Source organism: Chinchilla lanigera, unplaced genomic scaffold (assembly GCF_000276665.1).
Source record: "Chinchilla lanigera isolate Chin_1 unplaced genomic scaffold, ChiLan1.0 scaffold00013, whole genome shotgun sequence".
Taxonomy (NCBI): Eukaryota; Metazoa; Chordata; class Mammalia; order Rodentia; family Chinchillidae; genus Chinchilla; species Chinchilla lanigera.
In genome coordinates, this window is record NW_004955414.1 from 32,407,839 (window position 1) to 32,422,012 (window position 14,174).

The 14,174-nt window shown below is 50.8% G+C and overlaps 1 protein-coding gene across 1 annotated transcript in view; it reads left to right on the forward strand.

Moving 5' to 3' along the window:
- Otog (otogelin) overlaps positions 1-14,174 on the forward strand; it is an 81,202-nt gene that overhangs the window by 53,943 nt on the left and 13,085 nt on the right. Inside the window, exons 33-41 of the mRNA XM_005380533.1 lie at positions 168-446; positions 1,931-2,048; positions 2,840-2,919; positions 3,368-5,118; positions 5,846-6,014; positions 6,319-6,464; positions 7,018-7,107; positions 12,799-12,982; positions 13,942-14,162. Coding sequence (XP_005380590.1) covers positions 168-446; positions 1,931-2,048; positions 2,840-2,919; positions 3,368-5,118; positions 5,846-6,014; positions 6,319-6,464; positions 7,018-7,107; positions 12,799-12,982; positions 13,942-14,162 — 3,038 coding nt within the window. The remainder of the gene's footprint in view (positions 1-167; positions 447-1,930; positions 2,049-2,839; positions 2,920-3,367; positions 5,119-5,845; positions 6,015-6,318; positions 6,465-7,017; positions 7,108-12,798; positions 12,983-13,941; positions 14,163-14,174) is intronic.

The window sequence follows — 14,174 nt, forward strand, 5'->3', positions numbered from 1 at the left end:
AAGACTGGCTACGTGGAGAGGCTTCTGTAACCCTTCACAGCCCCCAGACAGAGGTGGTGCGGGCAGAAGGCAGCAGGAGGAGGAGGGCGCGGATTGTCCACTGGGGTGTCACCCTGAGTCTCTTGGGGCTGGATGCTCTCTGTGCTGACCTGACCTGCTCTGTGCAGACCCAGATGTGGTTTCCCTGGAGGCAGCGGACAGACCCAACTTCTTCCTGCACGTCACAGCCAACGGGTCTGTGGAGCTGGCTAAGTGGCAGGGCGGTGAAGGCTTCCACCACCACGCCTCCTTCTCGCTGCACCGGGGGACGTGGCGGGAGGGCCTGGTGGCCCTGGAGTCCCTGGCAAAGCCTGGCTTCTTCCTCTACGTGTCGGGGTCTGTGCTGGCCTTGCGGCTGTATGAGCACACGGAGGCATTTCGCAGGGGCACACTCTTCCGCCTTCTGGGTAGGTGCCCACCCGCCACCATCCTTTGTCCTTGGGGTAAGGTGCTCATTCACCCTCTCTTCCTGCCCTCTCCCCACTGCTCCCTTCCTGTTACTCCAAGAGACAGAGTCCTCTTGCTCTTGGGACCAGAAGGCCACCGGGGGCCACTCTGGGGTCGGAGGTGGCCTGTCCTCTGTGTTAGTGGCTTAGGAAGCTGCGGGCTGTGTGGCTTGGGGCCCAGCCAACTTCCTGGGTCCTGCCTACTGTCCCAGGCCAATTACATGGGCTAAAAATACGTGGCCTTTGTGGAAGTGAGGGAGAAGTGATCCTGGTGGCAGCTTGGGGAGCCTGAGGCTCAGGTTTCTTGGGATGTCTGCCCGTGAGCTTAAGGACCGCTCTCTGGGGCCAGCTGAGCAGCCAGCTGCCTCTCTCATTCCCCATGGGGGGCCTGGCCCCCGGGTCAGTGACAGGGCAGCTCCCTGCTCTTTCCCATCAAGGCCAAGGCTCAGCGTGCCCCTGTCCCCAAAATGCCGATCTCCGCCTAACCCGGAGGAGCCACACTTACATCCAGCTGTTGTGTGTGAGTCCCCGGTGATGCCCACCCACCGGGACAGAGCCGTCCTCAGCTGTGACCACAGGACACCCTGAGTCCTCTCCGGGAAGGCACAGGGGCACAGCGCAAAGAGCTCAGGCTCTGCAGCCCTGGGCGCAAATGCTCACCCTGTCCTGGCACTTGGAGGGGGCCTCCATGTCTCCATGCTGTGGCTCCACCTACGAAATGCCTCACAAGGATCTGGTGCAGCTTGACTGGCCCTTGGGGGCATAGCTCCAGGCCTGACACTGGCAGCTGCACCCCAGACATCAGCTCTTGGTTCCCTCATGGTGTTTAAGAGCAGCTGCCATCATGATCTTAGCGTTAGCCCAGCCACTGGGGCAGCAAGGACGGTGCTCGTGTGCACTCAGGCCCTCGAGGCTCCTTCAGGGGGGACCTGGGGAACAGAGGCAGCGCTGGGAGAGGGTGGCCCCCTCACCCAGCAAGGACCGCATGCCCAGGGGGGCCGTGGGCTCAGGTGGGAAGAGTCCTGGCGCCTCACCTCACCCCTTGAGGGACGAATTCTTTCTTCCCTGGAGGTTGCCAGTGGCCCTGCCAGGCCAGGGCAAGGGGAGGTAATGCAGGGCAAGCCTGGCACCAGAGGGGAGGCAAGGGGGCAGCTGCACGGAGATCAGAGGCCCAAGTATCCTCTTTATCCACCCCCAAAGCCCAGCTGTAGTGACCCGCCAGAGCCGCCCCAGGCTCGACCCTACACCGGGTTTGCAGCACCCAGCCCTAGGACCCACAGGCCAATCTGTCACCATGGAGACAGCCCCTTCAGCACTCTTCCGGTCTCCTCTTGGGCAGGGAGGGCAGGGGCTGAGTGCTCTGGCTCTTCTGTGCTCTGGCACCTTCCTCAAGGCTGGTGCCTGGTCTCGCTCAGTCCAGACTCTGGGGCGGGTCACCTCTTCAGATGCCAAGCCCTTGGGGGCTGCCTACCCTGTCTGTGAATGGCGCTACGATGCCTGTGCCAGCCCCTGCTTCCAAACCTGCCGGGACCCACGTGCAGCCAGATGCCAGGATGTGCCCAGGTGCGGGGTGAGGGACTGTGGGTGTGGAGTCAAGATGTGTGCACACCTTTGCACACATACACTTGTGAACAGGCTTGTATGTAGTGTGTGGGCATGAGTGTGAACATGTGCTAAGGTACACATGTGTGCTTAGATACACCTGTGTGTGAGTTCTCATATGTATGGGGATACGTGGGCCAGGCTAATTGTGCCTTTATCTACGAGTGTGTCATGTGATATATATATCTATTTGTGCATGATGTACACATGGAATCTTGTGTGTGTGTTTCTGTACAAGTATGCATGGCTGTGTACAGCTCTCTGTATGCGTCTGTGTGAGCTGCACATATGTGGATGATGTGTGCAGCAGGGTGTGTGCATGAGTGCATACACACTGATGTTTGTGGGGCCATGTGGATGTATGGTATTTATGTATGTGTGTATGTATGTGTGAGTATTTTGGTATGTTGTAGGCTTGAAGGGTATACCTTTCATGTATACATGAGGCTGTGTGATTTGTACCTAGGTGGCAACATGTGAACATATCACAAGCATGTGCCTTTGCATGTCTTGTTCACGTGTTCTCCCTCCTGGCCAGAGGTGGGGATAGGTATGTGCACAAGTGCATTGCATACATATTTGGGAATATGTGCACATATGACATGTCTCTATGGAGGTTCCTATGAGAGTGTACATGCTAAGCATGTGCACACACGTCATAAAGAAGGACGAGACCTGTGTTCTATGCAGGTGAAAAGGGGTGACCAACCCCATATTCTAGACCACTGACCCGCTCTCTGCTCCATCCACAGGGTGGAAGGCTGTGTCCCTGTGTGCCCCGGCCCCAAGGTCCTGGACGAAGTCACACAGAGATGCGTCTACTTGGAGGACTGTGAGTGACCGAGCTTTGCCTTTCTCCCTTGGGTTCCAGGTCCCCAGGGTCTCACTGAGCACCTGCCCCCAGAGCCTCTGCTTCCTGGGCAGCAGGGTCAGCATGGGCCTCAGGGAAGAGACCACTTCAGGGCAGGCAGAGGTTCCATCCCACCCACTTGGCCCCTTTCCAGTGAGAAAACTGAGGCCCGGAGAAGGCACAGGCCCGGCGTGGGTCTGAGGTGGTCAGACGTAGCTCCGGTCTCCGGCTCTGGGCAGCGCAGCATGCAGGCGCAGAGCCGCTGTCTCTGAGATTGCCCAGAGCCAGGGCAGAGGCTCCTGGCTGCCTGACCATCGGAAGCTGCCTTCTACCGTCACCTCCAGCCCCACACCTTGGTCCTGCCCAGGGAGATGGCCTGGGGCGGCAGTACCCCACCTCTCAACCTTCTTCTCTCGTCCATCTGTCCCAGGTGTGGAGCCAGCTGTTTGGGTTCCCCCAGAGACCCTTGGCAGCGAGACCCTGCCTCCTGGACAAGTGCTGTCCACCCCTAGTGACAAGCAGCTGCAGGACAGTGCCACGCTCAGGCCAGCCCTCAGCCCGGCAGCCTCACTCACGGAGGCTCTGAACCCTCTGATGGCAGCCACCGAGGGGCCAGTGCTGTCCCCAGGTCCCACCCAGCCTGCCACGCAGCAGCCCCTGGGGCTCACTGCTTCTGACTTCTCTGTCCACTTCACAGAGGCCCCAGCCAGCAGGGGAGTGACCTCCCGCCTCCCGGCCACCTCCCGCCTCCGGGAATCCTCATCCCTGCCCCTTGCTATGCAGACACCCACACCTGGCATGGCATCAGGTGCGGTGGAGACAACCAGGGTGACTGTGACCTCTGCAGGGAGCGCCAACATCACAGTCTCCTCCCGGTCACCCTCTGTACCACGCTTCCCGCTCGTGACCAAAGCTGTGACGGTTCCAGGTCGTGGCTCCTTGCCTGTTAGGACGACAGCCCTGCAGCCCTCCCCGCCACCAGGTCCCTCCTCCAGGCCTGTGGCTCCCCCTGGGGTGACTTCCAGGCCGCCCTCCTCCTCGGGCTCCCACAAAGCTTTGCTGACACCTATAGTGACTGAGGCCATGCACAAGACAGGGACCCCCCAGGCCCCCCAGACCCAGAGCAGCAGCGCCCCAGCTGTGGCTAGCACAGGAGCAGAAGAGGGTCCGGTCAGCCCCCTTGCCACCAAGGGCATGGAGGAGGTGCCATCCACAGGGAAGGGCGAACCTGGGCACGGCCAGCCCACGGGCCTGCCAGCATCCCCACATCCAAGCCTGGTCCCCACTGCCCCGCCCCGCCCCACCACGCCCGGCCCCACAGCCCCTGGGCCTCCAGCTCCGGCCCCAGAGACCCCAGCTGCCACCAGCCTGTCCACAGTTGCCCGGGCGCTGGGAACCACAGCCTTCCTGTCCCCGAAGTCAACCCAGCCATCCCAGCTCCTCTCTGGCCTGCCTCCCGACACCAGCCTGCCCCTGGCCAAGGCGGGCACGTCTGCCTCGGTGGCCACCCCCGGCCCCAAGGGCTCCGTCACCATCCCTCCACATCAGCCTCGAGTCACGTCTCTGGCAGTGGCCCTGACTCCTCCGGGCCGGACCCTGAGCCCCGCCCTGCCTGTCACCCCGGCTGTGGGGGCCCAGGTACACCCACCCAGTCACACAGCCTCTCAGACAGCAAGCACGGCTCCAGGACAGCTTCTGGGAGCCACACTGCCAACCTCTGGAGTTGTGGCTGTGGCTGCAGGGGCGGCCCGTACGGTATCCGTTCTCCCACGAAAGAGCACCACGCAGAAAGTGGCCATCCTGTCCAAGCACGTGTCCCTGCCCACTTCCGTCCATGGCTCTGCCGAGGGTGGGCCCACTGGGCTGACACCAGCCGTGGCCCGCACTCTTACTCCCTTGGTAACTGAGGCCAAGGGCCCATGGGCTGGCGCAGGACCCCCAGTGCCCACGTCCCATCCCCTGAGCCATGTCTCAGCCAGGACAGCTTCCTGGGAGAGCTCGCTGGTTCTGCTGCCTCAGCTGGTGGAGGCCCAAGGAACCACAGCTGGACCGCAGCTGCCAGTGGTGCCCATGGGTGAGGCCACCACGGAGCAGTCTGGGCGCTCGGCCCCAGTCCACGGCATCGCGGGCTCAGCTGAGACCTCGGCAACGACTGAGGCCAACGCATCTGCCGCCTGTGTTGTGAGTGATCTGTCAGGGTTGTTCCCTGTCTGTAGACTTCCCCTCCGTGCCTTCCCTCCCCTGGGCCCCTGGACACCACAGGCTCACGTTCCCGGTCCCTTAACCGGCAGCCAGGCTGCGAGACTGAAGTGGAGTGTGTGCCCCCCCGACCCACTCTCCTGGTGCTCTTCGGGGGCCCTGAAGCCACAGCAGGCCCTGCCCCGCCCGTCTGGGCCCAGGGTGCTGATTAGATGGGTGATGTGATGCCCAGGGCCTGACGATGAGGAGGTGCCTGTGAAGACAGGTGCTCGTTGTGCCTGAGGACCTGAGCAGAAGCTGTGTGTGGATGTTAGCTTTGGGTTCACATGTTAAAGTGAGTCCCTGTGTGTCGGTGTGTTCGTGAGTGTGTGGTGCATGGTGTTGTGAGACATTTTCGTGTGAAATAGGGAGTGTGCATGTGTGAGTGTGTGTGTGTGCCTGTGCTTGGGTGCCTGCGAGTGTGAGCCACTGTGCCTGTATGCTGTGTTCGGAGCTCTCAGTGCCAGCCAGGGGGTTATGCAAAGTGCAAAGGTCTCAGGGTATCTCCCTTGGTCTCCAGCCTAATGCTATGTGCACCCGCATGCCCAGTGGGGGGAGGGGGAGGTACCACTCCCTACCGGTTTTGCATTGGTGCCTCAGACTTGGGGGTAGGGTGGGGGCTGCAGCCCTCGGGGTAGACACTCACCTGTCCCTCTGCTCTGTGCCCCAGCCCATCGCGGAGCAGGACTGTGTCCGCCACATCTGCATAGAAGGCCAGCTGATCCGTGTGAACCAATCGGAGCACTGCCCCCAGGGTGCTGGCCGCCCCCGCTGTGGGGTCCTGGGCCTCGCAGTGCGGGTGGGCGGGGACCGCTGCTGTCCCCTCTGGGAGTGTGCCTGTGAGTCATGGGTCAGCCGGAGGCTTTGTGTCCCCTTCACCACCCCCTTTCCCCAGCGTGACCTCTACCCTTGATCTGTGTGCTCCTCCGCCTCCCCTTCCTTGAGACCGCTCACCCCGCGTGAGCCCTGGCCTGGCAGATTCCCCACCCTTGCTCCCTCTGCTGTCTGTGAGGTGCTTTATCCAAGGGACCCCCTCGCTCCCAGGGTCTCTGAATCACCCAGAAAGGGCCCAGGCAGCTGCGCCATCTTCCTAGGCGGTCTTGGCCTCGGAGGCATCTATTCTGTACCCGCCCTTGTCCCCAGGCCGGTGCTCAATCTTCCCTGACCTGAGCTTCGTGACCTTCGATGGGAGCCACGCAGCCCTGTTCCAGGAGGCCATCTACATCCTCAGCCAGAGCCCCGATGAGATGATCACTGTGCACGCCCTTGACTGCAAAAGCGCCAACCTGGTGACTGCCCCTTGCTTCCCACCCTGCCGGGACCTGGGCACGTAACTAGCCTTAGCAGGGAGATCGGGCAGGCAGCTGGGTCTTGAGGGGTGCCAGAGGTGGGGAAAGGTGTGGAAACCCTCACAGCAGCAGCTCCCTTTACCTCCCTCGCTTTTGCTGGCTTGGTCACAGCCTGCCTGCTGCAGGCCAACTGGCGGCTTCCCTGGGTGACCACGGGGAAGAGTTGAGCAGAGAGCGCCACCTCCTGGCTAGTCTGGGCCCTGCACAATTCACAGCTGTCTAGGCTCCCCGGGATGGCACAGGGACTCTGAGGCTGATGCCTGTGATCATGGGTGCTGGCTGCCTGGCATTGCCCAGTAGGTTGCCCCTGAGAGCCAGATGGAAGGAGGCAGCTTTTTCTTTCTTTTTTCGTGCCGGGCTTGCATGAAATCAGGGAGACCAGAGGTGCTCCACGTGCACAGCCCTGTGACTGTGCTCACCTCCTTGCGCTTGCTCACGGGGAGGGGCACTCGGGGCAGGACCCCGGGGCCATGAGGATGGGCTCTCTCCTCAGGGACACCTGAACTGGCCCCCATTCTGTCTGGTGATACTGAATGTGACGCACCGGGCCCATCAAGTCACCGCTGACCGCTTCAACAGGAAGGTGAGCGCATCAGTCAGGCGGCCGCACTGCAGGACAGCGGTCTCCGAGGGACAGGATGGGGGAGGGGGTGCTCAAAACAGGGTTGGGGACAGAGGTGGAAGGAGACTCTCTTTTGTAAAAATGCAAAATAAGATGTATTTGGAAGTTATTTTAGTTAGAATGCTTGTGCTCACCCTAACATCCAAGGAGGAGGAGTGCCAAGAGGGATATAAACAAAGTCCGAGTGGTAAGGGACAGTTGCCTTAAATAAGTGCTGTTAGAAATGTCTCATTTTTGCCACTGAAAAAATCTGTGGCCCTTTGAACACATTATTAGGGCCCCTTTCCAGAAGAGAACTGTAGATTTGAGGAGCCCCTGCATTTAAGCTTCAGGAGCTTGACTTAAATCATCTCAGCCAAAGAGGACGGAGTGTGGGGCTCCATCCCCACAGGGCCTGCCTCTGCTACTCCCGACAAGCATGCAAGAGCCAGATCGTCTTCTGCTCCTGTCCCGCAGTCATGACTTTCCCCAGTTTCTAAGCCAAAATCTGCAGCCTTCTGGAATCTGCCCTGATTTCCGAACACAAGGTCATCATCCCGCCAGAGCTCTCAGAAATGGCTCAAGACAGTTATCACCAGATGGACACTTAAGCAGAAATCTCTCTGAGTTTCATTCCTTAGTGTTTAAATCTTTCATTAAAAAATTCAGAGATCATTTACATATGTAAATGCCTCTTGTTTAATCTACAGTTCTATAGGTTTTAACAAAGACCTGTAGTCTGTAACTCCCAGTCCCAATAGAGAACAGTTCTGTCATGCCAAACATGGTGAGCATCGCTATATACTCTTTGGTGCAATTTGTGTGACACTCTGGAGAAAGAAAAACTACAGTGAAAGCGGCAGCGGTTGGGAGGAGGCACCGATAGCGCTGATAGTAATTGACGCCTCCCCCCCTTTCCTTGACCAACCGGCTAGAGGTTTGTCAGGTTGTTCTTCTCAAAGAACGGACTTACAGGTTTTCTTTTTGTTATTTATCTATATTGGTGATTAATAATAATTACATTTGTTTGGGGGATGTGCATTTTCTTTATTATTTGCATAGTCTCCATTTTATTGATGCCTGCTGTTGACTATATTACATTCTTTCTCCTGCTTCCTTCGGGTTTAATTTACTCTTTTCTAGTTTGTTAAGGTGGATGTCCAGGTCACTGATTCCAGACCTTTCTTCTTTAGCCAGTATAAGTACATATTGCTACAATCCATCCTCTAAGAAAGTACTGATTTAGATGTATCCTATGACTGAATCCATCTGTACTGATTTAATTACTTACATGTTGGGGGTTTTTTTGATCAGTTCAAAATTCTTTTAAATACCCCTTTTGATTTTGTGACCCATGGATTGTGTGTTTTATTTAATCTCCAAATACTTGGTGGTTTTCCAGATAACTTTCTGTTACTGATTGTTAATTTAAATCCATTGTGTTCAGTTAATATAAGTTGTTCAACCTGGATCCTTTTAAATTTAGTAAGATTTGTGTTATGTTCCAGAATATACCCTTTCTTAGTAAATGCTATTTTATTGTTTTGTGTTGTTTATTGTCTTCTGTTGTATTGTGGTGGGGTTATTCTCTAAATGTCAGGTCAAGCTGGTAGATAGTGTTTAGGTAAGTCTCTAAATCCTTATTTTCTGTTTTCCTGTTCTATCAATTACAGAGGGAGAGAGAGGACATTGGAACCCTTGGTTGCAATTGTTGATTTAGCTCTTCAAGTTTCATAAGTTTTTTATTCATATATTTTGAAATTCCATAGAACATTTAGAATTGCTTTGTCCTTTTGATGTGTTAGACCTCTTATCCTTACGAAATGGCTAGTTAAAAAATATTGGCAGTGTCTTTGTTCTGATTTTTACTTTAATTTGTCTGTAGTAACTTCTCCAGCTTTCTTTCAATTAGTATTAGCATATATATATATATATATATATAGTCTATATCTAGGTATATTCATCTTTTTACCTGTAAACTATTTGTGGCTTATTTGAAGTGGGGTTTTTGTTAGAAAGTGAATAGTTAGGCTTTCCTTCCTTTTTTTTTTTTTTAAAAAAAAAATCCAGTCTAATAATCTCTGCCTTTTAATTGGTGGTGTTTAGACCATTTACATTTAATTAGGTCATCAATATGATTAGGTTTATGTATATTATATTGTTATTTGTTTTTTATTTATTTCATCTAGTCCTTGCCCTCCCCTTTTCTCTCTCTCTTTTCTGCCTTTGGGATTTTTTTTTTTTTTTTTTTTTTTTTGGTTTTTCTCCGGTACCGGGAACCAAACTCACGACCTTGCGCTTGCCGGGCAGGCGCTTTTGCCGCTGAGCTAAATCCCCAGCCCTTTTTTTAATACCTTTTTTTTTTTTTTTTTTTTTTTCCTTTGGGATTATTTTTGATGATTCTATTTTATCTCTTATGATGGATTATTACTATGCTTTAAATTTTTTTTTCTCTTTCAGTGGTTGCTTTAGGAATTACAGTATATAATTCTTGTCACAATCTAGCTTCAAATAATATTATACCATATCTCAAGTAGCATATGGCCTTTTAAACAGTATATTTCCATTTTCTCTTTTGCAGTCTTTGTGCTATTGCTATCATTCATTTTACAGCATTTGTTATAAGCTTCACAGTGCATTTTCCCCTATCCATCCAGTTATCTCCTAAGGTGATTTTACAAGAAAAATTTGTATTTATCCACATATTTACAATTTCTGGTGCTCTTTATTCTTTTGTATAGATTTGAATTTCCATTGGATATCATTTTTGTTCTTTTTGAAGGACTTCTTTTAATACTGTGGTAGTGAAGGTCTGCTGGTGATAAATTGTTTCAACTTTTGTTTGTCTGAGAAAGTCTTGATCTCATTTTAATGTTAAAAATGTTTCACCTGTGTAGAATTATGTTAACATTTTTTCAGTACTTTAAAAATTTTGCTTCCCTTTTTTTTTTTAAATTGAGGTGATATTGAAATAACAACATTATTTTGAGTATACAATTAAGTGACATTTAGTGCATTCACAATATCACGTCTATCTAGTTTCAAAATATTTTTCCACTCTAAAAGGAAACCTCATGTGCATTAAGCAGTTGTTCTCCCTTGACCTCCCCTTTCAACCTTTGTCAACCACAAATCTGTATACTATCTATATATTTGCATATTCTGGACATTTTGAAATGGAGCCAAGCAATGTGTGATCTTGAGATTTTGCAGCACTATAGCATGTATCAATATTTCATTCATTTTCATGGCTGAATAATATTATATATACAGTATATTGTTTGTCCATTTACCATTAATACACACTGGAATTGTTTCCACATTGTGGCTATTATAAATAGTGCTGTTATGAAATTCCACTATCTTTTGCCTTGATGATTTTGGATAAGAGATTTTTTTGTCATTCTTACCTTTGTTCCTCCATGTATACTGCCCACTCTCCCTGCTGTTAAAATTTTCATATTTTTACAGGTTAAGGAACTTTGTTATGATATGCCTGGTAATTCCTTTCTTTTCTTAGAATTCCAATTTTAGGATAGTCATTGCTGTCCTAGATACCACTTACATTTTATTCTTCATTTTCTTTGGCATTTTTCTTTCTATGCTTCACTCTAGATAATATCCATTGTTCTATCTTCAAGTTAACTGATCTTTTTATCTATATTGTCTGAACATGTCAATCCTACTCAGTGAATTTTTCATCTTAGAACTTGTATTTTCATCTGTAGAAGTTTGAGTTTCTTTCATATCTTTGGCATATCACCTCAACATAATTATGTTTTTCTTTACTTTCTTGAACATGTAGATAATAGTTATGATCACTGTGCTTTAGTCCTTGTCTACCAGTTCTATCATAGGTGTCATTTCTTGGTCAATTCTGACTTATTTTCTTCTTTTGTCATGAGTTGCATTTTCTTGTTTCTTTTTGTAACTGACATTTTTTATTGGATTTTAGACATTGTGAATTTTACCTTTCTGGATAGTCTTTTATTTTGTTTTTAAAATATTCTTGGGCTTTACAACAGTTATGCTACTTAGGAATTGTTTGATCATTTTGAGACTTGCCAGAGTAGCCTTTATTATAAGAGAGATTTTATTGCTTATCCTTTGTTTTCCGTATTGAGGAATCAATGTGGAAGCATACCTTTCTGTATTCCCTACCTTATATTCTATGTTTTGCCTTGTTTCCCCTTCTAGGTAGTGGTAGCTCTAGCTATTCCCAGCCCTGTGTTAGCTGTAAGGATTTTTTCTCTCTGTTTCTTTCAGGTGGATTTCTGCTAGTGTCAGATAGTTTTCTTACCTGTACAAATTGATTAATATTCAACTGAAAAATCAGAACAGTGTCATTGGGTGGGTGGAAGGGTCCTCTCTGCAAAGCTCCGGCACACACCTCTCTGTCTCTTCAGTATTCTGCCCTGCACACTAATTATCTTGGCCCCGTGAACCTCAGATTCAAGGAAACCTCTAGCCTCCACCTGTGTCCTTCCCTGCCTTACTGGGGCCTAGAAAATCTCTAAGCAGTAAACAGTCATAAGGCTCACCTCGTTTATTACCTTCTTCGGGATCGCTCTCCTGCACCACCAACTGTTCAATAGCTAAATGTCTTTTCATGCATTCTGTCGGGTTTGAGTTATTTAGGCAAGAGGGTAAAGCCAGTTCTTATTACTCCATCTTGGTCCGAAGAAGTTCAAGGCTTTTGTCTTACGTGGATCCAGGTGAGGCTGTCTGGGCTTCAGATATGGACGTGCACTCCCAGAACACGGAATGTGTTCATGGAGCATGGAGTCCAAGCCCCTGCCAGTACCGTGGGAAGGCTTGGGCTATCTGAGAGCCAAGGACTTGCCAAAAGTCACAAAGTTTTCTGGCTCCTAGGCTGGAGCTCCCTCTACTCCAACATAATAGTTTGTGTGCTGGGTAATTTGCAAAGTGATTAATGGAACAGTGTATTCTTGAAGGAAGACAGTTAAGCCATAATAAATATTATATAATCTTAATCTTCTCTTTCCAGTTCTATAACATAAACCTAACAATCCATGATACATGCAGATTTAACTTTGTCAGTATATAGTAAAATTGTACCTTTGAATTTAAAATGCTCATGAGAATTAGGTGTGTTGAATGTTCAACAAATATTGATTGAACTTCCAATTTATGTCATTCCAAAGGCAGATGTTGGGGCAAAGAATCAGACATAGTTTCTACCCTTAAGAGACTCACTGTCCATTGGGACCTTACAAATGGACAAATAGATTCTGTCTTAATTGTTAGCACAGGGATGAGAAGACCCCAGAGAAAGGGTTCTGACCTTAAGGCTGAGGACTGAGGGAAAAATCTACCAGAAGAAATGACCGAACAGAATCAGGAAAGAAGAGAGTGATTACAAGAGCTCAGGGTCTATGTTTATGCAGACATCAAGGTGCAGCCTGCCTCCTGTGGTTGCATTTCCTGTATTATTGATTATTTGCTCATAAAAATATCTTCAGAATTGTTCCCTGACACCATGGACTGTATCTTGGATGCATGTGCCTGAAACAGAGCCTGACACATAGGAGGTGCCTATGGATGTTTGTCAGACGATGTATGGACAGATGGATGAGCCAAAGAATGGATGGATGGACAGATTGCTTGATTAATGGACAAGCTGTGCTCACACAGAACTTCCCTCCCCTCAAGGTGATTGTGGACTCACAGGCTGTGCGGCCACCTGTGAGCAGGTATGGGTTCCAAATTGAGGACACAGGCCACATGTATGTGATCCGGACACCCTCAAACATCCAGATCCAGTGGCTACACAGCTCAGGACTCATGATCGTGGAGGCCAGCAAAGCCAGCAAGTCCCAGGGCCGTGGCCTGTGCGGTAAGGGAGGCCCATTTGGTGGCAGAGGAATGTTTCCCTGGTCCGTGTTTGCCATAAGACACAGGTTTTCCTGGACCAGGAGGTGCTGGGACAGGTTACCAGGTCAGAGGTGGAACCAACAGAGCTTCTGGGTATGGGGGAGTGGTAATGTCTTGTGTTCTGGGACTGAAGCTGCTAGCAGGACGATGGTGCTAGACTCTGGCCTCAGCCAGCTGTCACTGCAGCCAGGACTGTCTGTCAGCTTCACTGACACCCTCCAAACACCTTCCAGTCTGCATGTGCCTGGGTTCTTCACAGAGCATTTCCCCACTCTGAGCTCTTATTCCAGGCCATCCACCAACAGCCCTGAGAGGCTGCCCTGAGTATCCCCATTGAACTAAAGAAAGGGGGCCCAGAGAGGTTAAGTGGCTGACTGTAGCATGATCCAGAGAGTGTATTTAGCCAGGGGGCAGGGGTACAAGAGGATCTGAGGGTATTCTGCCCATGGGGACTCAACCACTTGCAAAGGAGGCTGGGAAAAATAAGCTAACTGACTATAGGAGGAAGAAGAAATAGGTGTTATATTAACTGGCAATCTCTGCTAAATCAGATTTTTTAGGGGTAACTTTTTATTTTGATATGCCAGGCTTCACAGTTGAAAACGTGGTACAAAGGATTTCCACTGCTTTTACCCAGATTTATCAATTGTCCACATTTTGCCCCGTTTGCTCCTCTCTCTCTCTGTGCACGTACATGCATATGCATGTGTACAAGTAAGTTCGAGATATTGTATCCTTTTACCCCTAAATAGTTTGCCATTTATTTCCTTAGTGACAAAGATTTCTTCCCTTGTGAACAGCTTCTCTGTGCCTCACCGCCCTCACCTCCAAAGTGGGGATAATAGTAACCCCGTCCAAGGAAGCGGAGGACTGGGAGTGCTGGTGGTTTTGTGGCTGCTGGGATAATAATGCTCCTTTCAGGTGTCTGTGATGGAGATGTAGCCAACGACCTCACCCTAAAGGACGGCTCTGTGGTGGGTGTGGCTGAGGACCCCGCTCCCTTTCTGGACAGCTGGCAGGTGCCCAGCTCCTTGACCTCAGTGGGCCAGGCTCGTTTCCGCCCAGACAGCTGTGCCACGGCCGACTGCTCACCCTGCCTCCGCATGGTGTCCAACCGCACCTTCAGCGCCTGCCACCGCTTTGTATGTGCTACC